The sequence below is a fragment of the Orcinus orca genome, chromosome 20 (assembly GCF_937001465.1).
Source record: "Orcinus orca chromosome 20, mOrcOrc1.1, whole genome shotgun sequence".
NCBI lineage: Eukaryota > Metazoa > Chordata > Mammalia > Artiodactyla > Delphinidae > Orcinus > Orcinus orca.
Genome location: NC_064578.1, coordinates 43,619,224 through 43,642,308, shown reverse-complemented (window position 1 = coordinate 43,642,308; position 23,085 = coordinate 43,619,224). Strand labels below are relative to the sequence as shown.

Below are 23,085 nucleotides of genomic sequence, written 5' to 3'. Positions count from 1 at the left end.
GTTGTGGTAAAAATGCAAATCTACAATGTCTAGGAGATGAATGGTATCACTTAAAATTTTGCAGTGAGCAACCCAAACACCATATGGGACAGCCATGAATTATTAGGCAGGAGGGTAGCAAAATGGCCTAGAGTATGGGCACTGGAGCCAGGTTTCCTGGGTTGGATTCCTAGCTTCATCCCTTCCTAGATGGTGACCTTGGGAATGTGACATAACTTCTCTTTGCCTCCATTTCCTAATCTATAAATGAGAATAGTCATAGTACCTACTTCATGGGGTAGAAATAACGATTAAGCATGCCAGTGCGTGAAAGCCTTGGAGCAGTTCCTGGCACAGGGTGCCGTATGAATGTTTGCTGCCATGTCATTTTAGAATTTATTCAACAAGTACTTGCGAAATGCCAGGCACAATTCTAATGTCCCAACAAATATCACTCCTTTTAATCCTCGTAACAACCCTCTTGAGACAGGTAACAGTATATGTAGAGGGACAACTCTGACATGTCACAAAATGCGATGCACTTGCAGACATCACATAACCCTCTCTGGGACACATGGTTGGATTTCCACACTCCAAGGGGATTCTTATCACCTCCCCCAGAAGGGCTTAAGACTCAAGAATGGGAAGAGCAGTTCAAGATTCCCTGTCCCTCATCGAGTTCACAGGTTGGGGGTGGATGTTGTATGTGACTGTGTATGAGGGTGAGTGGGAGGCAGGGGAAACTTGCTAGAGCCCAGCCTCCTTGGAGTCCACCCTGGAACCCAGCTGATACAGGCTTAGAAGTGGCTGCCCATTCAGTACCACGGAAAGCTCCTGGGTAGGAGCCTAGCCTAGATCTCTAGACCCCGCCCCTTCCCAAGGCCCCGCCCAGATTTAAAGATCTCTCCAACAGTTTAAAGAGGTGAAGGAGGTCTGGGCGGGCTTGCACACCAATGTCCAGAGCTGATTACACCCTGATTCCCCCACAGAGACGGAGGATGGCCTGGTGGGGAAGAGGACTTTATTGGGATATTAGTGGGGGACACGTGGGAGGGTGAATTCCAGGGAACAACAGACAGTGGGACCAACTGGTGGCCACCCTAAGGAACAATACATAAATGTACAAAATAAATTAAAGTGAGGAGGTCCCAAGCGGGGAGGCAGCTGGGAATACCTGGGGATTTCTTAGGGATTAAATTTGGAATTGGACAGGGGAAATAAGAATTTCCAGCCCCCTCACAAAGGGTGTGAAATGAACTTTTTCAAGACCCCTCTCCCAGGCTGGGAGCTGGGGTTCTGGGGCTCAGGAAGAGGGAAGGTCTGGGCTCAGCCAAAGGGGTGAAGGGGGCTGGTTCAGGGTCGTTCCTCCAGGAAGCGGTAGGTGGGGTTCTCATAGCCGTGACGCTGCAGTTCACGCAGCTGCTGCTCCTCCAGGGTCAGCATGGGGTCCACCTGCAATAGGGGCAGAGGAGGCAGAGTGGGCCCCAGGGGCCTGACCGCAGACCTCACAGCCACTCTACTCCCAGGCTCTGGAAGTCCTCCCCATTCCAGGTCTCTTTGCCTCTCACCTCCACCACTCCATGGCTGATAGCCCCGTAGGGTTTCTTCCTGCGCAAGAGCAGCATGGAGAGGATGATCAGGGAGCCACCACCCGCTCCCATGATCAGCAGACCAGACACAGCCTCTCGGGACATGCCTGTTCCAGCTGGTGCCTGCAGGGAGAGGAGATGGGGCCGGGGTCATCTTGGAGGCTCACCAGGGCCCTGTGTGGCTTTGGGAGTCACAGCCTAGCCACTGACCTCTGACCTCTTCCCCTAAGTACCCACAATATTCCTCCTCTTACCAGCTCATCTCTCTGAATCTCCGATGAGTGGAAAGGAAAACCCCTTGGAACAGACACATTCACCTGGGGGAGCAGGAGGTGTCAGGGACCCAGAAGTCTGGGCCCCTGCCTCCCCCTCCCCTGGGCCCCGAGAGGGCATCCCCCAGCCCTCTTCTTCCCTAGGACCCTGAAGTCCATGTCCTCAGTCCCTTCTTTCCTCTGAGGCCAAGGAACCCAAACCCCTAGCACCCTCCTCCTTCAGACCTAGGAGTCCAGGCCCCCTGGCCCATCCTCCCTCCGATGCCTGTGGGTCCGACCAACTTACCTTTCGTTCATACTGCTCCAGGGGGGACATCTTCTCTTTCTCAGAGGATGCAGCATCTTGTTCTGTGGACCCTACCCCCCAAATCCTATCTCATTCCTGAGAGTCCAGAATGGTGCTACCCCCGCCTGAAGAGGGGGTCAGAAGGGGCACCAGACTCCACCCCAGGAGGCCTGGGGTTCCCCGTGTACGGGCCCTCTTCCATTCTGGGCTCAAGGACTCAGAGGGATTTGGTGGCTGGGGGCTACTCTGTGAGATACTCACCTTTTGGAAGGGCCATGGGGGTGTCTGCTGGCAGTCAGAGGAGGCAAGACAGGTGGAACAGTGAAGAGAGGAGAGCATCACCAAAGATAGTGTGGGGAAGCCCCCTCCCAGGGGCCGAGGATCCTACAGAGGCCTCTACAACCTCAGACATTCCTTCCCACCCTCTTCCACTCACTGTGGTGGCTAAGACACCCCCAGATTTTAGGGGATTAGAATTGAGGTTGGGGACCTGTACCCCAAAGTCTGGGATTATGTAGATTTGGGTTAACTCACCATCCTTGGAATCCAGGGGCTGCAGCCCACCCTTGTCCTCATTGCTGCCCCCCGGGGCAGGGACTTCCAATTCACTGGGGCCCAGGTGTTCAGAGTGGAGGAGTTCCTCTGAGGGGAACATGCAGAAAGGTGGTGAGGTTGTGAGCACAGGAATCCACAAAACAAAAATGGGTGAATGGATGGCATCCTAACAATAGAGCGATCGGAGGGGGGAGCCATACGTGTGACCTGGGGAAGTGGAGCTGAGCGTTGGAGGATGGAGGTTGAAGTTCAAGAGAACAGCCTCCTTAAAGAGCAGGAGAATTAGGGTTTGGCATGGGACATCCAGGAGGAAGTCGCAGTAGATCTGGGGGTTACACTTTCTGGTATTCATGCTCTTGTGAAGGCCCTGCAGCTTGCATCTGGACTGGGTTTGTGACTTGCTTTAACCTACAGAAGGTGGGCCCAAGTCTTAAGAAGACCTGACAGTTTCCACTTGCACGGTATGGGGAGCCTGAACCACCATGTAGGAAGTCCAGCTCCCTTGTTGGACAGACCACGTGGAGGGGCTCCATGGAGAAGAGAGGCCCCGAGCCTACACAGAGAGGGAGAGAGGCTCATTTGTGCCAGAGTCCCAGCCCTTAGCTGACCTGCTAGCCAAATGTAGTGACATGCTTGACCACTGACAAGACCGGCAGAAGAAGCACCCAGCAGAGCCCAGAGCAGACGGCAGAATCATGAGCAATGAAAATGGTCGATTTAATACAGCTATAATACCTGGTCCATGCTGTCCTATGACCAGAAGATGAAGATTTCCTATCCTCAGTGTGCATTTGAATTACTCAAGGAAGTTGTTAAATGCAAATTTTCCATCCATGTCTCAAAAGATTCTGATTCAATAGGTGTGGAGTGAGGTCCCTAAACTTGCATTTTTAACAAACTTTTCAAGTGATGCTAATGAAGGTCCTTGAAGGACTGTGGACCATTTAAATTTAAAGAAAGACTGGAATAAACCTTGGTTTTCCAAACTCAAAAAAAAAAAAAAGAAAGAAAGAAAAGAAAAGAAAGTGGTTGATTTAAGCCACTACATTTTGCAGTTTGTTACACAGGAATAGAGAGCTGAAATGGAAGGGGAGTCAAAGGCTGGGGGTCAGGACTGGGCACTCACGGATCTGGGGCCGCAGCTCCTGAGCCAGGCGGGGGTTCTGGTCAAGCAGCCCCAGGCTCTGATTCATCCTTTCCTCGATTACTTGAAGGTGAGTCTGCACCTGTGGGGGAGTGAGTACGAGGGATGAACTGAGCAGGGCAGGCTAGAGATGGGGAAACGGAGGCAGGGTGAAGGAGGAAGGTCAAGAGGGTCCAAGCAAAATTAGCACATACAATGGACAGGAAGTAGGGTACAAGGGCAGGAACTTGGCCATGGGAGGAAGGAAACTGGAGAAGGAGAAGTGGAATACAATGAAAAGGAAAAGATGTACAGAAGACAGGCTGTGAGAGTCTTGGGAAAGAAAGTAAGGAAGAAGGAAAAGGAGTAGCTGCTAGGAAAGGTGGGGCACAGGAGACAAGGTAAGTATAGGGTACAAGGAATATGGTATAGAAGATGGTAAGTGGGTAGGAGGGGCAGAGAGTAGGGTCTGAGGAATAGGAAGTGAGGCTTGAGGAGGTTCTGAAGAAGGAAGAATTGGAGGGTCATATAGAAATGATGTGGTTCAAGGGCAAGACTTGGAGTTCAAGAGCACAGAATGGAGTATTCTGGGACAGGAAGAGGACATCCAAGAAACAGGAATTAGGATCTGAGGGCACAGAGCAAGGGTTCCAGGGAGAACAAGTTGGGTTAGGGAAAAAGGAGAGTTGAGGGGCAGGAACAGGGTTCAAGGCACAGGAGGGGGATTCTAGGAAAGGAAGAATCCAAGGGACAAGAAGTGGGGTCGAGGGACAGAGAGTGGGAATTCAAGAAAGGGGTCAAAGGCACAGGGGTCGGGGAGGCAGCATTCCAGGGTCAAGAAGTAAGGATCTGAGGGACTGGAGTGGGTCCCAAGCACAGAAGGGGGAGGTTCCAGGGATAGGAAGGAGGTCCAAGGGATAGAAAGAGGGATGAGGGGCAAGAGAAGAGTTAGAGGGATGGGGTCCCAGAGGCCGGGGTCTGAGGGCTAGCTGAGAATCTGGGAGCTGGAAGAACCTGAGCACCTGGAGGCGCGTCTGCTGGGCCTTCTCGGGGTCCACGGCAGCCACGTGCTGGTAGTGCCTCAGCGTGTGCCTTTGCTCCTTCCGTTCTGCTCGCAGGTAGCGCCGCAGGGCCAGCAGGACGCGCTCTGGCTGTGGAAGCGATGAAGGCTGCCCAGGCCTGCCCCAGCCCTTTCCACCCCCGGCCCTCTGCCCCCACGGCTCCCGCACCTGAGGCGGATCCTCCTGCAGTGCCGCCAGGAAACCTTCCAAGGCGGCCCGGCGCTGGTCGTTGATAAGGGCAGTGACTCGGGTGGCATGGGTCTCCACCAGGCGCTGTCGCTCACCAGACACCTGCTCCTCCAGGGTCTGCAGAATGGACTGGAAGTGCTGGCGAGGGGGTGGGCACAGGGCCAGGAGAGGTGTAGTGGGGTGAAACCCGGGTCAAAGGCAGTCTGGAAGGGTAGGGCTATGGGGTCAAGTGGCGGGGGAGAGGGAGGCGTGCAGTGGATCTAGGCCTGGGCACAGTCAACCTGGGGTGGGACTAGATGACAGGAGACTGACTGGTGGAGCTGGGGCTTCAGGGTCAGGTGGAGTGGGGGCAGGGCTAGGCCTGCTGGGAGCCCCGCTGAAGGTGTTCACTACATGGGTGGGAACAGTCTAGGCACAGAGCTGGCCTGTGTCGAGATGAAAGGAGCCAAGTATTGTAGGAAAGGTAGGGCTCAGGCCTGGGCAGGACCCACTGGAGACAGGCTGTAACTAAATAAGACTGAGCTGGGTAGGAGCAAGAGTCAAGTAATGGGGCGCAGACAAGTGGGGTCTACACAGGGTAGGGCGGTACTAAAGTGAGGCTGAGAGAGGTGGGGCAGAGAGTCATGAGGCTGGGACTACTGAGGAGGGACTGAGTAAAAGGGAGATTACAGGGGCAGGATCAGAGTCAGGGAGCAGGGCCGAGCATCACAGAGAGGCTGAGAAGGACCGGGCTGTGTCTGCAGGGGCCCAGCTTGGGAGAGGCCTCCAGAGCCAGCCCTCAGAGGCTAGGATCAAGTTAAGACAGGGCAAAACATGGCCAGTGGGAAGAGGAGGGAAGCAAAGTCGGGTTAGATGTAGGCCAAGAGGGGCCCGAGCCGAGTGTAAGGGTGGGGCCCGGAGAGGCCCGCGCAAGTAGGAAGGGGTGAAACTGGATGAGGCCAGACAAAGCCAGTGTGCCCCAGGGAGTGGACAGGCCTGAGCAGGACACCCTGGAGGCTGTCCTACCTCATTCAGGGCCTGTCTGTCGGCTTTAGGCAGGTTCTTGGACTGGTTGTCCGCCATGGCCCATTCACGCATCACCTGGGGACAAGGCGAGCTTCAGGATCCTAGAATCCACCCTGCTCTACCCACTGCATCTCCCCCGCCCCCATCCTTCCTCAGAGTCTCCAGATCCCTTAAGTCCCTCTGCCTCTTGGATTCCCGAGAGGATTCAGAAAGAATTTAAAGTGGAAGAGTACCATGCATCAGAGTTTCCATAGAATCTGGTGGCATCTCAGTGGGATTCTAGGTGGGTCAGAGATCCCTGGTCATCTTAGGGGGGGTGTTGAGGACTGGGGGTTAATGGGGACTTGGGGACTCTTTAAAGATAGTCTCAATGTGTCCCTGAGGAATTTCCTGGTATTTAGGGAGCTCTGCGTTATGGGGGGTCCTGGGGCCCCCAGCACCATCACCTCGTTAATCTGACGCATCCTGCGCTCTTCCAGATCCATCTTGGCCCGCAGGAACCCCTCGTGCTCGCTGATTTCTCCAGGCATGCCAAAGTACACGTCCACACCATCCGTGGGCCTCGGGGTGGGAGTCACTGCAAGGCCAGGAACCAGGGAGTCAGCCAGAAGCCCAGCTCCAGGTCTCCTTCCCTTCCCAGAGAACTGCATTTCCTAGAGCGCACTGGAGACCCTCATGTGTTCACTTCAGCCATAGCTGCTGCCTGGCCTCGTGCGAAATGTGGTTCTGAACTGGGCCTGTTCTTGTAAAGCTTAGGAATCCATTACACTATCCTCTAAGCTTTCCCCCCAATAATCCTTCAGACCTGCCAAATGACTCCTCCACTTCTGGGCACCCCCAAACCACCCTCCCCCTTTGCATCCCTCACAGGCTGCCCCTTCCAGCTCTACTTTATTCAAAGCCATTCCCATCCCTCCCATTTCCCCCAACAGGGCTTCTCCCCCACAGGTCCCTCCCAAAGAGGCCCCTATACCAAGGCTCCCTTAAATCATCCTCCCCCAAGGGTGGAGGGGACTGGGGGTTCCGAGCCTGCCTCACCTTTGCTGACCCCTGCAGGGGGATGGGAGCTTGAGGGTGGGACTCTTTCCTCCTCTTCTTCCTCCTCAGCCCGTGGGGGCTCCACAAAGTAATCATCTACTGGCTGTAGGAAGGATTCCTCCTCTTCCTCATCCTCACCCCCCTCAACTCTGCCCCCGGGGGGCCATGACCGAGTGGAAGGATCCCTGAGGGAGCAGAAGACCCAAGGCAATGAGAACCTGGGCCCAGGCCCCCAGGCTTCCATCTGCTGCCTCAGGAGCCTTGGGTTGGGCATGGAGGCTTCCCTCCCACTCACCCAACTGCTGTCCCAGACGGGTTGGGGGTCACTGGAGGGGGGCAGCACACATACTCCACACCTCGGAACCGATCCGCGCCACAGGGCAAAAGCATGCCCGAGCCATGCAGGATGAGGCCCTGGGAGCTGCAGGCCTGTGGGAAGAGTGGGCCCAGATGCCAGGACTGTGGGGTAACAGAAGGTAGGGGGTAGCCTGGATGCCTGGGTCTTGGGGGCTGATGGGGCTGGGAGCCTGGATTCCTGGTTCTGTCCCATTGGGAAGAGAAGGCTGAGGCCCAGACTCTTGGGTTCTGGAGGAGGAGGGTGTTAGAGGACTGGATCCCTGGGTTCTGGGGGGCGGTGAGAATGAGTGGGCTGGGTCCTGACCTCCTGTGCCTCCTGACGCCTCCGGGTTGAACTCTCGCACTGGTCCATGCGCTCCTGGTGCAGGAACCGGCAGCCTTCAGGCACCAGCAGGGCCTCACTCACAAATTCACCCTCTGGCAAATGGGAGTCATCGATGTGAGACACTGCCGCAGCCACTAGCCCTACCCTCCTCAGAATCCAGATGTCTTATCCTCATAGGCTTTTCTGTCCCACTCTGGACCCAGGCATCCATCTCCCTAATGTGAACCTGAAACCAGGGCCAGAATCTCACCCCTCGGAGACGCCCCTCCACCACCCCCACCCCCACCCCGCCTCCTTCCGTTCCCCTCCCCCAGCCTGTGACTCACCCAGGCAGCGGAAAGGCACAACCTGGTGGTGGGGGTGGGCACAGCGGCCACCTCGGGCATCCCCGCACCATTGTTCCATGGGGATGGCCTGTGTCGCCTGTTCCACACGTGCAATCTGCAGCTCCGGGTACATCTGGGGGCACCGGGTGGGGGTGATCAACCCACGGCCCCGCCTGCGCTTCTGCACTGGCCATGTCCCTTTTCAAGTCTCTAGTATTCATAAGGACCTCTCCTCCCTAGGCCCCGCTTCTCTGTAGAACAGGTCTTAGATATCTAAGCCCCTCAAGCCCGTTGGCCACGCCCCCTAGTACCTCTCCCTTAAGCCACGCCATCCTTAGGCTCCGCCCCTTTGCCTGTCCAGTTTCTTTACGAAGGTCCCTCCATTGCCCAAAAACTCAATCCCTCTAAGCCCACCTCTCTTGTAGTCGCCTCTGCCCCTTCCCCCTATCAGGTTTATCTCCCCATAGATTCCTCCCTTCGTTAAGCCTCGGCTCTCTCTCTGGCCTCTCAGTAAGTATCCTTTCTTTGTGTTAGACCTGCTTTCATAGCCACGCCTCCTAGCTTTCCACTCTCTCATTGGGTTCCACCCCGTTCCCAGGCACGCCGGTCCAAAGGTCTTTTTGTCTTAGCCCCGCGTCTCCTTTGGTCACGTCCACCTACACCTGCTCTTTAAGGAGTCCACCACATTATTGCTAAACTCTGTCTCTTCACTGGACACTTTCCTCAGCGGGCCGTCTTTGCACGGTTCTTCCCCTTTCCTGACCTAGTTTCTCAGAAACAGGTCCTGTCCTATCCTAACTTCGCCTCTTTTTTGGCCACGTCCCCTAGTTTCCCATGCCTTCTTGGATCCCTCATCTCCCTGGACCTTGTCTTTGCACGACTACCTTCTCACGCGCGACCCGGCCCCAAGCTGGATCCCTTTTCTTGCTGGCCACGCCCCTCTCAGTAGGTCCCGCCTACCTGTCTGCAGTACTCCAGCACGCGTTGCGGGTCCCGGAGACAGCGTCGTGAGAGCTGTGGGTCTGGTTCCCAGCGGCCGGTACGCAGGTCCCGGTGAAGGGTTGGGCGCCCGCATAGTCCAGCCACCTGAGCAGACCCTGGGGCCTGGGGGTGGGGACGGAGGGGTCAGCGAGGGCACGGGGGACGCGGGCATGTGACTCCCCTGGTCCTTTGCTCCCTAGAACCCAGATATTCACACCCCCAGCACCAGCCCCCTCCACCAAGCACCGCGCACCGCCTCCATAGACGGTCGGTTCCCCGGGAAACAGCTCCCACAGGGCGGGGGCGCCCCAGCTCTGCCGTTGCTATGGCGACCCGGGTCCCCCGGGATTCTCGCGGCCTTGTTGCCGCGGAGACAGGCTCCGCCCTCACCCCAGCTCAGCCGCACTAGAGCTGAAAGGGTTAAACGTGAATGGCGGGGGAGGAGGTCAGAACCCAGGCGTTCTGGCCCCTCCTCCCTCCATCCCTAGCTCATGCTCGCATTCTCGGGTGCAAAGACCACAAGGCCTGGTTTCAGGGCCCTGCAGGCCTGGACACCAAGTCCTTGAGGGATGGAGAGCTACATCCTGGGTTGGGGGGCGGTGGCTGGAGGCCTAGACTTCTGGGTCCTAGGAGCCTTGCGGGAGGCCTCATATGGGTCCAGAGGATGCAGGGGGCCCAGATTCCTGGCTGTAGGTGCCTTGCTGCCTGGTGGGTCCTGTTCAGGTGGGAAGGGTCTGGGGCTGAGTCACCTAGGTCGAGAGGGTCTGGGGGGGCTGGACTTCTGGGACCAGGGGCTCTGGAAAAGCCAGTTCCTACGCTGCGGGCTGGAAGGGACTAGGACGACAGATGATGAAGGAGATGGGGCCTGGACTTACGGTTTTCTGAATGCCTAGTGCAGTTAGCGGCGCCGGGGGGCCCGGCCACCTAGCTGGAAAGACTGCGCTTTCTGCTCTGGACCCGTCCGCATCGGGGTCCAGAGGCCCGGTCCTGCCCCTTCCCCCATCCCCTTGGACCCGGCCGGGCCTCACCTCGGCAGCGCTGGGACTCCCACCGGCCAGGCTCCCGACGGCGAGCTGCGCGCGCAGAAGCAGCAGCAATAGTGGCAGCAACAGCGGCAGCGGGCCCAGACCGCGAGCGGCGGGGATGGCGGGTCCCATGTCCCGGCCCTCGCGCCCTCACGTCCCCAGCACTTCCGCCCGGCCCGGCCCGGCCCCAGCGGTGACAGGAGCTCCCAGCGCCACGGCCGCCGCCGCCTCCTCTTCCCGCCGCCCCCGGGCTGCGCCGGCGCCGCCAGCCCCGCCCCGCGCTGGCCCCGCCTTCCTGGCCAGGACAATAGCGTGGCAGCTCTGCGCACAGCGGAGAAGCTTGGAAACCCCGGGTGGGAACCTGCGCCAGGCCCCCGCCGCCTTGAGATTCTAGGCGTCCCACCCCATGCAAGCGCCTAGGCAGGAGTCTGGGTCACGGGTTTCCTGGTTGGGGATTTTGAGTTCTCCCTCAAGACTCTCACCACCAGTGTTCCCCTCCCTCGGATCCAGATAGTCACAAATCATCTCGCTTCTCCTCTAGGGATGCAAGCATTGGAGAGCGGCCCCCACCCCCAAATCGTCTCTTGAGGTCCCAGGAATACAGGCCTCCAAAGTTTCCCCAATCAAGAACATAGCACTTGGGCTTCCCTGGTGGCGCAGTGGTTGAGAGTCCGCCTGCCGATGCAGGGGACACGGGTTCGTGCCCCGGTCCGGGAGGATCCCACATGCTGCGAAGCGGCTGGGCCCGTGAGCCGTGGCCGCTGAGCCTGCGTGTCCGGAGCCTGTGCTCCGCAACGGGAGAGGCCACAACAGTGAGAGGCCCGCGTACCGCAAAAAAAAAAAGAACATAGCACTTGAGACCCAGTCCCCTTCTCCCTCAGATCCAGAAGCCTGGGTCCCAGGTACCTTCTCTCTCAGGACTAGAGACCAAGCCCTCAGCCCTTTCTCCCTAAGACGCACGAGTCCAGGCCTTCTGCTCTGCTACCCAGGAACCCCAGTCATCTAGACCTTTAACTCCTAGATCAAGGATTCATGAACCAAAGCCCCCAGACCCTTTCTTTAAGGATGAGCTGAGTCAGGTAGCCAGCACCTCAAGATAAGAGTTGACCCCCATCCTTGCTGTAAGGATCAGGGCATTTCTATTTTCCCACCCCTAGCCTCTCCTTCGCCCCCTCCCCTTCAGGGCTCACTTCTTTGTCTCCTCAAAATGCATTGTAGAATTGTCTTCCCCAGGCTGACTGGGGCAGTCCTGTCATGTGTGTGCATCTGTGCATGTATGTTTGTGTAGATGTATCTTAAAAGAGCCTAGAGTGCTCAATGGGTAGCAAAGGGCTGGGGGGTGGCTCACGGTTTTTTCTACAGCCACTTCATAGTCTAGGGTAAGAAGAAGGGCCTTGGGGCAGCTTCGATGGAACCCTTCTTTGATAGACAGTAATAATGCCAGGAGAATCTCTAAGACATTCACTTCGCAACTTTTTTTATTAAACATAAATATGCTCATTCTCAGATTCCAACACCACCCCTCACCCCCCCCCCAACCCCACAACAGCTCTCACCCTATCCTTACTCCTTGGGTCCAGTTCTTCCAGGGCCTTTAAGGAAGGTAGAAAAAATCAAGATAGTGACCATCTTGGATTCCCAGGGGTGAATGGCCATTCTGGCTGCAATTCCATGGGTGAAGCAAAGTGCCCCTTGGGGAGAGCCAGGACAGGTCCTCCATCTTAATCTGCCTTATGTTGCCTTTCTTCTCAATGCAGGTGGTCATCTTGAAATATCTTCTTTCAGTGTTGGGAAACAACTTCCTTCTCTGCCCCTAACTCCCATCACCCCCTGCCCCCCCATCCCTCTGCAGAGGGTCCATGTGCCATCTTGCATCTCTTTTACACAGGGGAAGAGGTAGGCACAGTGGCCTTCTTGCTCCCACTTGGGGCATCCCCTTTGGCTGAGCTGACTGTATATCAATGACCCAGACCATTGTAACGATCTTTCCCTCCCCTCAATGTTCAATGTTGGAAGAGTAAGGTCGCCAACTTGTTCTGGTTCCTCAGAAATCAGGACAATCCATTATGGCAAGTTGAAGATCCCAGGACTCTTCAGTTGGAGAGATGTCACACATGAGTCTGGAGACGTGGGTGGCTGGGGGTGGGGAAGGCAGCATATGGGAAGGGGGGAGTGCTGGGGGCCAGATCTGGGGGTCCAAAGGATGTGGGTTTGATGTAGCTGGTAAAAGCTCGAGGATGGGGTGTGGTGAGATAACCTGCCTTGGCTCTATATAACCTGCAGGGGGGGACAATGCCCACATGTGTTTTGAAATCATAGAAGGTAGGGGTCCCTGGAGGTCCAAGAGGGGAGGAGGGTGGCAGGAAGAGACCTCCTCCAGGGGCTTCTCCAAGGCTCAGGCTCACACTGACTCCTCGGACCTTGTAGTAACCATTGGTTGGGTCCTGAGGGGACAAAATGGGACTTGGTAAGGTATGTAAGGGTACAGCGGGGTGAGGGTCACTGATGGAGAGACACACTGAGATAGAGCCAGACCTAGGGGGAGACGAAAAGATAGAAACAGGAGCAGTCAGAGATCCAGAGACATATGGACTGGTAGATGAACAAAGTGACACAGAAAAACAGTGACAAGAGATGAAGGGACAGAGGAGATGGGCAGAGAAAGACAGAGACAGAAGGATATAGGCCTGCTGAGCGGTGGCGGTGTGGAAGGAGATGTAGAGGGAACAAGAGAGAGAAATGGAGATCAAGACATTCATTCATTCATTTGCCCAACAGCCTTGAGGCTTTGATTCTGAGTCATGCCCTGTGCTGCATGCCTAGACATCTCTCACTAGGATAGACCTAGCCCTGTCCTCATGGAGATCCAGGCCAAAGGAGAAACGAGGAATCACTAGATAGAGCCAGGAAGGTCAGGGTTGTGATGGAGGAAGTTCAGGGAGTGACTGGGACAGCTATGGGGGGATCTTCAGACTGAGATGGGGAAGCCTAGCTCACAGTGGTCATGGCTATGACAGGTGAAACACAGACAGAATGATCAGGGCTACGAGGAGGGAAGCAAGAGCTTTCTGGAACCAGAAACGTTTGAGTTGAGACCAGAGGAATGATGGAGAGAATTAGGTAGGTATGTGAAGAAAGGTAGGAGTGTTTCGGGCCAAGAGAATAGCATGTACTAGGTACAGAGAAGAGAGAGAAGGGCTCTGGATTGGGGACTGGGGTCAGTGGGGCCTAAAAGAGATGGGACCCTAAAGGATGTACAAGTTTGGGGAAATGTGAGGCCAGTGTGGAACCTGGTAGGTAGAAGGGGCCTGGGTGAAGCAACCAGGGAGAGGCATCTAGGAGGCCTGAAACATGACTGTGTTGGGGAAAGCACAAGCAGACTGAACCTTGATCTGGGGCTCAAGATGGAGGCCAAGGCTGGGGCTGATATGTGGGCATAGTCAGCAGATAAACAAACTGAGACTGGAGTTGGGTGAGACAGCCCAGGAGGCAGCAAGAAGTGGGTGGAGGGGGTTAGGTGCCAGCTCTGGGGGCAACAGAATGAAAAAGCAGGGAACAGAATTGGAGAGAGGGACTTCTCTGGTGGTGCAGTGGTTAAGAATCCACCTGCCAATGCAGCGGACATGGGTTCGAGCCCTGGTCTGGGAAGATCCCACATACCACGGAGCAACTAAGCCCGTGTGCCACAACTACTGATCCTGTGCTCTAGAGCCACAACTACTGAGCCCGCATGCCACAACTACTGAAGCCAGCATGCCTAGAGCCCATGCTCTGCAACAAGAGAAGTCACTGCAATGAGAAGCCCACGCGCCGCGAGGAAGAGTAGCCCCTACTCGTCACAACTAGAGGAAGCCCGTGTGCAACAACGAAGACCCAACACAGCCAAAAATAAAAAAATAAAAAATAAAAAGAAAGAAGTGGAGAGAGAGCTGGAGATACAGTGAAGGGAGCCCCTCTTTTCCCAACACTCACCTTGGTCTCCAGAGCTCCCTCCTCATCCAGAGCCAGGTCGCTGTGGTCTGTGTGCACGATGGGGCCCTGGGGTAGGGTGCTTAGTGAAAGGGAGTGTAGAGGATCCTCTGGCCCCACTGCCAGACCCCAGAGACCCTCAGCTGAACATCTGAGGCCAGGCAGGAGGGACCAAGGGCACCTGAGAGCTGGGGTCTGGGCTCAGGACAACAAGGAGCCTTAGGGACATATTGAGTCTAGGGAATAATTGGGTCAGGGGTGTATTTGGATTTGGGGGATATTTGGATCTGGGGATCCCTGTTGGGACTACGGCTCTTTTTGAGTTTGGGGCGCCCAGTTGCGACTGGGATCACAACTGGGACTGGGTTACTATTTGGGTCTTGAGGTACTGTCAGGTCTGGGGACCCTGGCATCCTACCTGGTCCTTGCTGCTGCCTGTCTCCTCCTCGGGACCCCTCGAACTGGAGCCGTTGCTGCTCCCTGGGATTCGCACCAGATTCTTTTGCTTGGAGAAAGAGGCTGAGGCCAGGGACATTGGGGGTGGGGGCAGAGGTAAACGATGGGGCTGGATCACGGTCTGTGGAGACCAGTGCGCAGGAAGAGAGAGGACTGGGGCAAATCAGGTCGGGAGACTGGGAGAGAACTCTGGCCTAGGAGAGTAAGGGGTGTGTGACCCTGAGGAGATGGAGTTAGAGCTTGAGCAGGGAATCAGGTCCTGGATGTAAGCCAAGGCCAGTGAGGGTCTAGAGAGGCAGGACTGGGACCAGGTCCCAAGGCCAGGCCAGTCAGTGGGCAGGGCCTGTATATGGGCCTGCGGTGGGGCTCAGGTACTGACCCTTGCCGTGGCACCAGCAGCAGAGGGCCACCCCAGTGCCGGCCATAAGGAGAGTCATGGCCACAGCGGCCACTCCAGCCACAATCCGCACAGCGGGCAGCAAGTCTGTGGGAAGAAGAGGGGGTTCCTGAGGATGCAGAGCAGGAACTGGGGAACAGGGCTTGGGGCTTTTGTAGGGAATCTCTGGGTTCAAAGGTCACCAAGTTTGGGGATTCCAAGTTTTGCAGTCCCCTAGCTTGGGGTCCCTTGAGTTTAAGGACTCATGAACTTGAGGTTTCACAAGTTTAAACTCCCTGGCTTTAGAGAGTCTTAGACTTTGAGGGTATTTTTACTTTGCCTATATTTGGAGGTTGCCTTCTTTGGAGCCCCTAAGTGTGAGGGGTCTCTTAGTTTAGGATTCCGTATTTGAGGGAAATTATTGTTTGGGGATCTCAGGATTCAATGGACTCATAGTTTTGAGGCTCCCAAGGTTTGGGGGTCTCTGCACTTGAGGGTCCTCTGTTTGGGGGTTGTGGCATTTTGGGGGCTTGAAATATTCAGATTTGGGGTCTTCGGGCCCAGGGTCTCACCTCTACGTCCCAGGCTGACCTGGGTGCCTCCTTCGCCCAACCGGTTCCGGGCAGTGCAGTTGAAGCCCCGGCTAAAGTCGGACTCCTGGGTCCCCGAAATGTGCAGCACAGAGATCAGGCCTGGACCCTGTCCCCCGCGGCCCTCTGGGGCTGGGAAAGTCTCCACCAGGAACCGACCCCTCGACCCCGCCGTCAGGAAGCCCTCATCCCAAGACCAGACCTGGGGGCACAGAAGAGGAGGGTCACTGAGGAGACGAAGGAGGGCGGGAAGAGGAGGTCAAGGCGTCGGGAAAGTCACAGATCATCCCAGCAGTTTTGGGGGTCCGGCTAGGAGGTCTGGGATCACCGCTGGAAGGGTCACGAGAGTGGGAACTTTCCTTACCACGGCTTCTGGGGCGGGGGAGGCGAAGACTAGACACTGGAGGCGGGCGGGGCCCCTCAGGAAGGCGGGCGCAGAGTGCAGGGCGGTCACCACTGGGGGAGCTGGTTTGGAGATTGTGGACCAATCAGAGGAGAGGCCCCGCCCACCCAAGGCCCGTTCTCAAGCAGGCGAGGCCAGGCCTGGGCACTCCCCACTAACCCCGACCAACTAGGCCAAGCCTCTTAACAAACTTCGAACCCCTCTGAGGCTTGCCTTCCCTAGGTCCCGCTTCAATCCAAGGGCCCCAGCCGTCAGTTAAGCTCCCCTTCTCGAGGCCACGCCCACTCCCATTAGCCCTCGCCCCCTCTGCCCACTTCTTATCCCAGGACATGCCAGGTCCACTAGGAAGCACCGCTTTCTCACCATTCACAGTCAACCTAGCTTCCGCAGCGCCACCCCGCAGGCCCGAGAGCCCCGGCCCGGCTCTGCACACGTAGTCGCCTGCATCCTCCGGCCCCACCGCGAGAAGACGCAGCGTGGGCCCGGAGGCCAGCACCTGGGATAGGGAAGGGGCGTCAGGGACATGACCATGGGAGAAAGCCCCATCTACTGCTAGCCATGGCCACAAGCCCCAGGTCTGGCCTCACCTGCGCTTCCCCGCGGCGGGTCCAGGTTACCCGTGGAAGAGGATTCCCGCGCCAGACACAGCTGAAGGAGGCGTCTTCCCCTACGTCCACGGATAAGGGTTTCGGCTTTGCCTGCAGAATCGGCCCGACTGGAGGAGACAGAGGAGGGGTCACATGACCAGGGAGGGATGCAACTTCTGACTTGGGATTAGCCACTCCGAAACGACACTCCCAAGGGCCATTGGGTTTAAGCCCCCGGTTCACAAATCAGCTCGTACGTCTGGCTCACAAGCCCCAGCCCCGCTCGCGCCCCGCCCCTACTCCACTTTGGTACTGATCCAGCACAGCCAAATCCCGCCTAAATCCTACTTCGGGCCCCACCACCTCCCGCAGTCCGTCAGAGCCGCGCCTCACCGTAGTCCCAGTCCCATTTCTCTCACCCCACTTTGGCCACACCCATGGCCCCGCCCCTGCTCACATCGCACATCCAGCGCTGTGCTGCGGTTGGCGCTACCCAGTGCGTTGCTGACCTCGCAGGACACCGGTGCAGTCAGGAACGAAGCGTCCGCCACTACCTCCAACATTGGCCCGCGGGCCCCAAGCACAGGGGAGCCCCCCTTTGCCCACCTGCGAAGGTGGTGGGCTGTGTTGTCCTTGCTCCCGAAGCACACCTACTCACGTCCTAGCCCCAGCCCTCCCCAAGACTGTACTCCCGGCTGGGGAGAAATGATCTGTGTCCTCACCTATAGCCAGTGACAGGAGGCTGGGCTGTGGCCTGGCATAGGAAAGTGACCTTCTCTCCCTCCTGCACTGTCTGTGGTTCTGCAGACAGAGTCACCACTGGGGGGTCTGTAGAGGTGAGTCAATGGTCAGTGGTGGGCAAGGACATGCAACACCTCCATTGATGACCTAGTGGACCAATTCTCAGGTCCTCCACCCCAGGAGTCTGAGTCCCCAGTCCCCTCTTACCTTTCAGCTAGGAGTCTAGGCTTCCAGTACCCAATTCCCCCAGGGACCCGAGGTCCACAGCCCTCTCCTTTCTCATACCCTGAAGTCCAGGCCCCAGCTGCCTCTTTCCCCAAGGACCTCAGGCTCAAGGCCCAGTGTCCAACTGCACTCACACTGCAGGCTCAGTGTGATAGCTGTGTCCTTCCCCGCAGGCAGGGCCTGGCTCCGAGCCCGGCAAACCAAGATGGCTCCATCATCGTGGCTGGAAGGGGTCAAAGATAAGATGCTCTCCACTGACCCAGTGGTTCCTTCCTTCAACAGGGTCTGTAGGTTATGAATAATAATGATGATTTCATCTACCCTTAGGTAGTACTTACTTTAGGTCAGGCGCTCTTCTAGGCATTTATAAATATTACTTTATTTAATCCTCACAGCTATCCTAGAGGTGCATACTACTATTAACTCCATTGTACAGATAAGTAAACTGAGGGATGGAAAGGTGAAGATCAACTAACGAGTGGCTGAGCCAGGATCTGAACCTAGGTAGTCTAGCCCTAGAGCCCTTATACTTAAGTACGTACCAAGGATCCCAAGCCTTGAATCCCTGCCCTCCCATGCCTCCTCTGGAAGAGCCTGTGGTCTGAGTGGACCCCCAAATTTCCCTGAATGAGCAAGGGCTGGCACAGAGACTTGGACCTGACCTGGCGGAAGGTGGCCCCATCTAGCCGGACCCCATCTCGGAACCACAGCAGCTCAGGGGTGGGGCGGGCATCCCCGCGGCTCCGACAGGTCACATTCGCAGGAACCCCAGCAACCAGAGACACAAAGGGGCCACCCAGCACCTGGGGGGGTTCCGGAGGCACTGTAGGGTGGATCTGAGGTCAGAGCTGGATCCTGGGCCCAGAGACCCTGATCTTCCCAGCTCCGACCGACCACTCCTCCGTTCTCCCCGGACTCTCATATTCCCAGCTAGCACTGGCTGTCCGCCTGGGCTCCCCAGGGACAAGTGGGCTGGGTCCTCACCCAGCACGTGCAGTTGGGCTCGTCGAGAGCGGAGGCCTGCTTGTGTAGCTTGACATTCGTAGGATGCTTGATCCTCTATCTCTACGGGCCTAATGTGGAGGTCGTGATGGCCACTGGCTGCATTCCCTGATATCCAGTACCGGGACCACCCTGGAGTCAGGGAAAAGGCAGTCACACCATGGTTCTGAGTTCTTGGTCCCAGGCCTCCATCCCCAGACATCCCACACCAGAAAGACACTACCAAAAGTGGGTGCTGGGCCAGAGAGACACTAATCCTCTCCCAATCCAGAGTCGCTGCAAACTTGCGGGGGGTGGGGGTGGGGTGTGTGTGTGTGTGTGACAAATTCAGAAAAAAAAAAAGCAAGAAAACAATTGTCATAAAAGTCAGATGAGATACTACCTCCTGGGTGGGGAGGGAGTGGGCTATGACAGGGGAAGGGAACAAGGAGGGCTTCTGGGGAGCTGGCAATGGACCTGGGTAGTCGTTACATGGCTGTCTATTTTAGAATTATTTGGCAAATCTTCCATTTATGTTTTATGAGCCTTTCTGCACTTATGCAATATTTTACAATAAAAATTAAAATTCCCAAACCCTATGGGTCACCTCCAAAGAAGGAGCTGAAGATTCTGAACTCCCAAATGTTTCCTTGAGCCCATTCATTTCCCAAACTTGAAAACGTCAAAATAGAAACTTCAGTCATAGCCCAAGCCCAACACCCTCACCCTGGAGTCAGCTCCTCCCTGAATAGACAGAACAGCCTCACCTGGCAGGTCTCTTTCGCCCCCTAGAGCCAGCCCATCCTTAGTCCACTGAACCAGCCCCCAGTATGCGCCCAGGGCACAGGGCAGACGGGCCTCGTCCCCCAGCAGTACTACCAGGTCTTCTGGCTGTTGCAGGAAGTGGGGTGACAGGCCTAGGAGAACGGGGCGGAGGAGCAGAGCTTAGCACATTCAAGAGTTCCCTCACTCAGGAGGGAGTTCAGTCCCCAGTCCCCTCTGCCCTCAGATCCAGAAGCCCAGGGTCCCTCAGATCTAGGAGTCTGAACCCTCAGCTGCACTTACCACAGTAAAGCGACAACTGGCAAACAACCCTCTCTTGTATTTATCTGCCTCTGCCCCTTCCCCTCGCGGTACCTGCACGCCCTCTGAGGCAGAAGAGAAGGACAAGGAGTGCGGGGACCAGCATCCTGAGTGTGTGTCCCCCAAGATCCAGCAGACTTGCTGTTGCACTGGCTTCCCTGCCAGCTCCTTCCTCGGCAGCACACCTCCCACCACTCTAGCCTGGAGTCCCCTTCGCTCCCAACTCTTCTCTCCAGGCTAGCAGCACCCCCTGTCTCTGGCCCGGAGTTCTCCTAGCCTGCTCCGCCGCAGGCTCCGCGGCTCTGAAACGCAGGCCAGTTCCGCGCGCTCGGTCTCGGAGAGACCCTGGAGGGCTTGATCCCCCTCGCCCCGCCCCGGCCCGCCTTCTGGGAGACCCGCCCTCTTCCCGCTGAGAAACTCCCGCGGCCCAGAAGCGGATGAATGGGGGCATGCAGGGCCGGGTTCCCCCAGCGGGAGGACACCCCAGCGCCCTTTCAGTCTGGGAGCTGGAACACCTGGGTTGAAGGAGGGGGTACCGGCTGGGTTGGACACCTGCACCCTGCCGGGGTTGGGGGATGGCTGGGGGTGAGGAGGAGGGAGGGGAGGGAGTGGAAGAAACTTGCTCAGCCCGGGTCCTGGAGGGACCGCGCTGAGTGGAAACGGAGCTATAAATGGGAACCCCTGGGGACTCGCTAGTTTCCGCGCCCCGGAGAAGCGGGGCCCGGGGCTCCTCTGGCCTGGTGGGTCAGGAAGAGGGCACCGTGTTTGCCTGGGGGGCAGCTGGGACCCTCCGAGAAGGGGAGGTTCAGCTCTCCCCACCTCAAAACCCCTTCTCAAAATATCCCTCTGCCTGCCTTGCTACCGCTGCAAACCATAGCACGTCCTAAGATCCAGGAATCCAGGCCCCCAGCCCCTCCTTTCCCAGAACCCTGCGGTTCGGGACCACCCCCTCGCCCCACTCGGCCGTGGTTGCCGGGCGACGGCTGGGAGGCGGCGGTGTCCGGGCTGACTCAGGCGGGGAGGCTGGGAACCACGCAGCTTGTCCTGACGGCTACATGCCGCCCAGCTGGGGCGTTCCCACGCTGCCGGCCCGCGGTGCGCTGCGCAGCTGGCCGAGCAGGTGGGAGGGACCCTGAGCCGACAGAGCGGGGACTGGGGGTCTGACATTCTTGAGCCTGTAGGGACTGGGGCTCCACACTCCGTTGTTCCTGAGCTCAGATTCTTGTGTCCCTGAATAGCAGGGGCATGGATCCCCAGGATTCTAAGACTAGGGGTTCAGACCTCTGAGGACTGAGAAGCTAATGTCCTGAATGCCAAGTTTCTGAGGAGTTGGGGACTCAACTAGGTCCCCTGCCTGCAGCAGAGTGTAGTTGGGAAAGGATGACCTGGGGTCAGAAAATCTGGCCTTAAATCTTAGAGTCAGTGGATTTAACCACCAATCTCTCTCCCACCCCCACTCAGGACCAGAAGGATTTGAAAATCAACAGACAGTGAACATCTGCCCTAAGTCCTGTGTGTGCATGGGGGGTGGGGGGGGTGGGAAGGATTGGAGGCCTGAACTCCCAGGTCCTTGGGAAGAAGGGGCCTCGACTCCTGAGTCTGAGAGGGTAGATCCTGGGGGCCCAGACTTCTAGAACTCTTGGCTTTTGTTTTGGGGATCCAGCCCCTGGATTTTGAAACAGGATGAGCTTGGGTCCAGGACTCCTGAGTCTTGGGGTGGAAGTCAGGTAGTAAGGCTGTTTTTCCAGACACCTGACATCACTTCCCCTTTCTGGCTCTCTGGGGCCACAAGCATGGAAAGATGGAGAGCCTGAGGTCCCAGGAATATCCAGAGAAGGAAAACATCCAAGGTGGAGGGTGGAAGGTTTGTGCTAATTAAAGGTCCCAGCAATGGACAGCTCTATGCCCTGGCCCCGAGGGATACCATCTGGTGACGGCGCTGCATCCAGCCCATTCCCCAGGAGGCGTGGGGGCGTCGGGAGAGGGAATGTGGGAGGAGGGCAAGGAGTCAGGAATGGGAGGCAAGAAGAGAGATTAGAGGGAGCATCAAGGATGGAGATGTGGGGACTTAGGCCAGATGCCTCATCTTGTTTCTGGATGAGGACCAGATGGGGGTCATAGTGGGGGAGAGAGAGAGAAAACGAGCAGTTCCAATTCCTGCAGGAGATAAGCGGGCAGAAGCAGCTTATCCCATGTGGGTGTGTATGCACACACTGGAGTGGGGAGGGCAGGCCAAGCAGCATATGGTTATAAAATCCAAAGATGTGAACCATCAGGAGGACTCAGAGATGAAGAAACAAATGAAAGAAAGACACACAGTCAAAGGCTGACTGAGAACAAATATTTATTGAGCTCCTGGTGTGCGTGAGAGACAGAGTATGGGGTGGGGGAGAGATAGAGATGAGAACAGAGACAGAAAGCGAAAAACAGAGAAACATACAGGCACAGACAGTGACAGAGTTAAAGGCTGGCTGACGTGTAACCACCTAATGGAGAGAGAGAGGGGGAGAAAGACACTGAGTCAGAGAGGGAGAGTCTCAAAGTGATGGAGAAAGATAGGAAAATAAATCGACGTGGCTTGAGGGAGGGAGAGAGACAGACACCCAGAAGGCAAGAAGAGACAGAAAGAGATAGAGGGAAGCTACGTGAACTAGAACTCACAAGGCCCTTGCCAAAGTGTTCCCACACTGGGCTCAGTGCTTGTGGCCTCGGACCCTACCTGTCACTCCTACCCACTCAGATTGCCAGGCACACCTAACACCTTAGACATTTACACACTCACACACTGCACAAACTTCCACAGATCACAGCTCACTCTCACCTTCCCCAGGCTCACACGCATGCTCACACACTCACAAGCACTTCACACATATGTGTGCACACAGATATCGGCACTCTCCCAGTCCCTCTCACACACTGTTGCACACTCCTCAGCAGAGACCCCTGACGTCACTGAGAGGGGGATGTCTACTCAAAGAAGGAAGGGATTTGAAGGTCAGGTACCAGGGTAGGAAGAGCCGAAGAGTCTTACCCCCACGCTGGGTCCAGCTCTCAGCTCCCCATACTGAGCTGGGACCTCCTGGGTCTGAACTGCTCCTCCTTTACCCCTGGCCCAAGCCAGGCCCTTGGGGTCATGGGGGCTGGGGAGGCACCGAGGAATGTGCCTGGCATGTGCTGACAGGGGATTTCTTGCTCCAGCTGTGCCGGAAGGAGCTTCTTGGGCAGAGGCCTGAAGCTGGAGATGCAGGAGGGTGCCTGGGGGAGGTAACAGTGTGAGGACGAGATTCGACTGAGAACTGGACCCAGTTCTGCCATTGACCGCATCCTTGCTCTCCTGGGCTCCCAGGGCCTGCGCGACTCAGCAGTGGGTCCTCCCTGAGGGGCTATGAGTGGTGAGAGGAGACCAGGGGTGGGAGTGGCACAGGAGAAGAAAGAGAAATAGACACTGACTTCGGGGAAGGAGATAGAGACTGAGAGAGAGAGAGAGAGAGAAAGAGAGGAAACTTTAGACCAGGAGAGCACGATAGAGAGAATACAGGAAGGAGATCAGAGGGGACTTAGGG

At 56.8% G+C, this 23,085-nt stretch overlaps 2 protein-coding genes across 7 annotated transcripts; both read right to left on the bottom strand.

Moving 5' to 3' along the window:
• Positions 1-983: 983 nt before the first annotated feature.
• APLP1 (amyloid beta precursor like protein 1) lies at positions 984-10,370 on the bottom strand. Of its 6 annotated transcripts, none has more exons than XM_004284165.4 (17): positions 10,115-10,370; positions 9,066-9,209; positions 8,106-8,238; positions 7,759-7,871; positions 7,393-7,526; positions 7,098-7,282; positions 6,506-6,636; positions 6,060-6,134; positions 5,034-5,192; positions 4,827-4,955; positions 3,808-3,907; positions 2,661-2,768; positions 2,388-2,414; positions 2,127-2,197; positions 1,823-1,885; positions 1,548-1,691; positions 984-1,431 (listed from the first exon to the last, which is right to left on the bottom strand). In XM_004284165.4, exons 1-17 carry the CDS (start codon positions 10,241-10,243, stop codon positions 1,333-1,335), a joined length of 1,944 nt encoding a protein of 647 aa, XP_004284213.1. In that variant the 5' UTR covers positions 10,244-10,370; the 3' UTR covers positions 984-1,332. The 6 variants fall into 6 exon arrangements, with proteins under 6 accessions (XP_004284213.1, XP_012393842.1, XP_033269668.1 ...); XM_012538388.3 differs by having other exon boundaries at positions 2,388-2,411; XM_033413777.2 differs by lacking the exon at positions 1,823-1,885.
• A 1,847-nt stretch (positions 10,371-12,217) lies between these two features.
• KIRREL2 (kirre like nephrin family adhesion molecule 2) lies at positions 12,218-17,055 on the bottom strand. The gene is made up of 9 exons (XM_049702751.1): positions 16,957-17,055; positions 16,493-16,738; positions 16,269-16,401; positions 15,867-15,967; positions 15,485-15,704; positions 14,916-15,020; positions 14,499-14,599; positions 14,084-14,149; positions 12,218-12,555 (listed from the first exon to the last, which is right to left on the bottom strand). Exons 1-9 carry the CDS (start codon positions 17,053-17,055, stop codon positions 12,220-12,222), a joined length of 1,407 nt encoding a protein of 468 aa, XP_049558708.1. The 3' UTR covers positions 12,218-12,219.
• Positions 17,056-23,085: the final 6,030 nt, after the last annotated feature.

Excerpts from the sequence above, each read along its gene's own strand:
- KIRREL2 (XM_049702751.1), bottom strand. The coding sequence starts at position 17,055 with ATGTTGGAGGTAGTGGCGGACGCTTCGTTCCTGACTGCACCGGTGTCC. Across the intron at positions 16,739-16,956 it reads ACCGCAGCACAGCGCTGGAT|TTTGTGAACCGGGGGCTTAA; the intron begins GTGCGATGTGAG and ends CGTACGAGCTGA. Across the intron at positions 15,705-15,866 it reads CCCCCGCCCCAGAAGCCGTG|GTCTGGTCTTGGGATGAGGG; the intron begins GTAAGGAAAGTT and ends CTGTGCCCCCAG.
- APLP1 (XM_004284165.4), bottom strand. The coding sequence starts at position 10,243 with ATGGGACCCGCCATCCCCGCCGCTCGCGGTCTGGGCCCGCTGCCGCTG. Across the intron at positions 9,210-10,114 it reads GGAGTCCCAGCGCTGCCGAG|GCCCCAGGGTCTGCTCAGGT; the intron begins GTGAGGCCCGGC and ends CCCCACCCCCAG. Across the intron at positions 2,415-2,660 it reads GCCCCTGGATTCCAAGGATG|CAGACACCCCCATGGCCCTT; the intron begins GTGAGTTAACCC and ends TCTGACTGCCAG.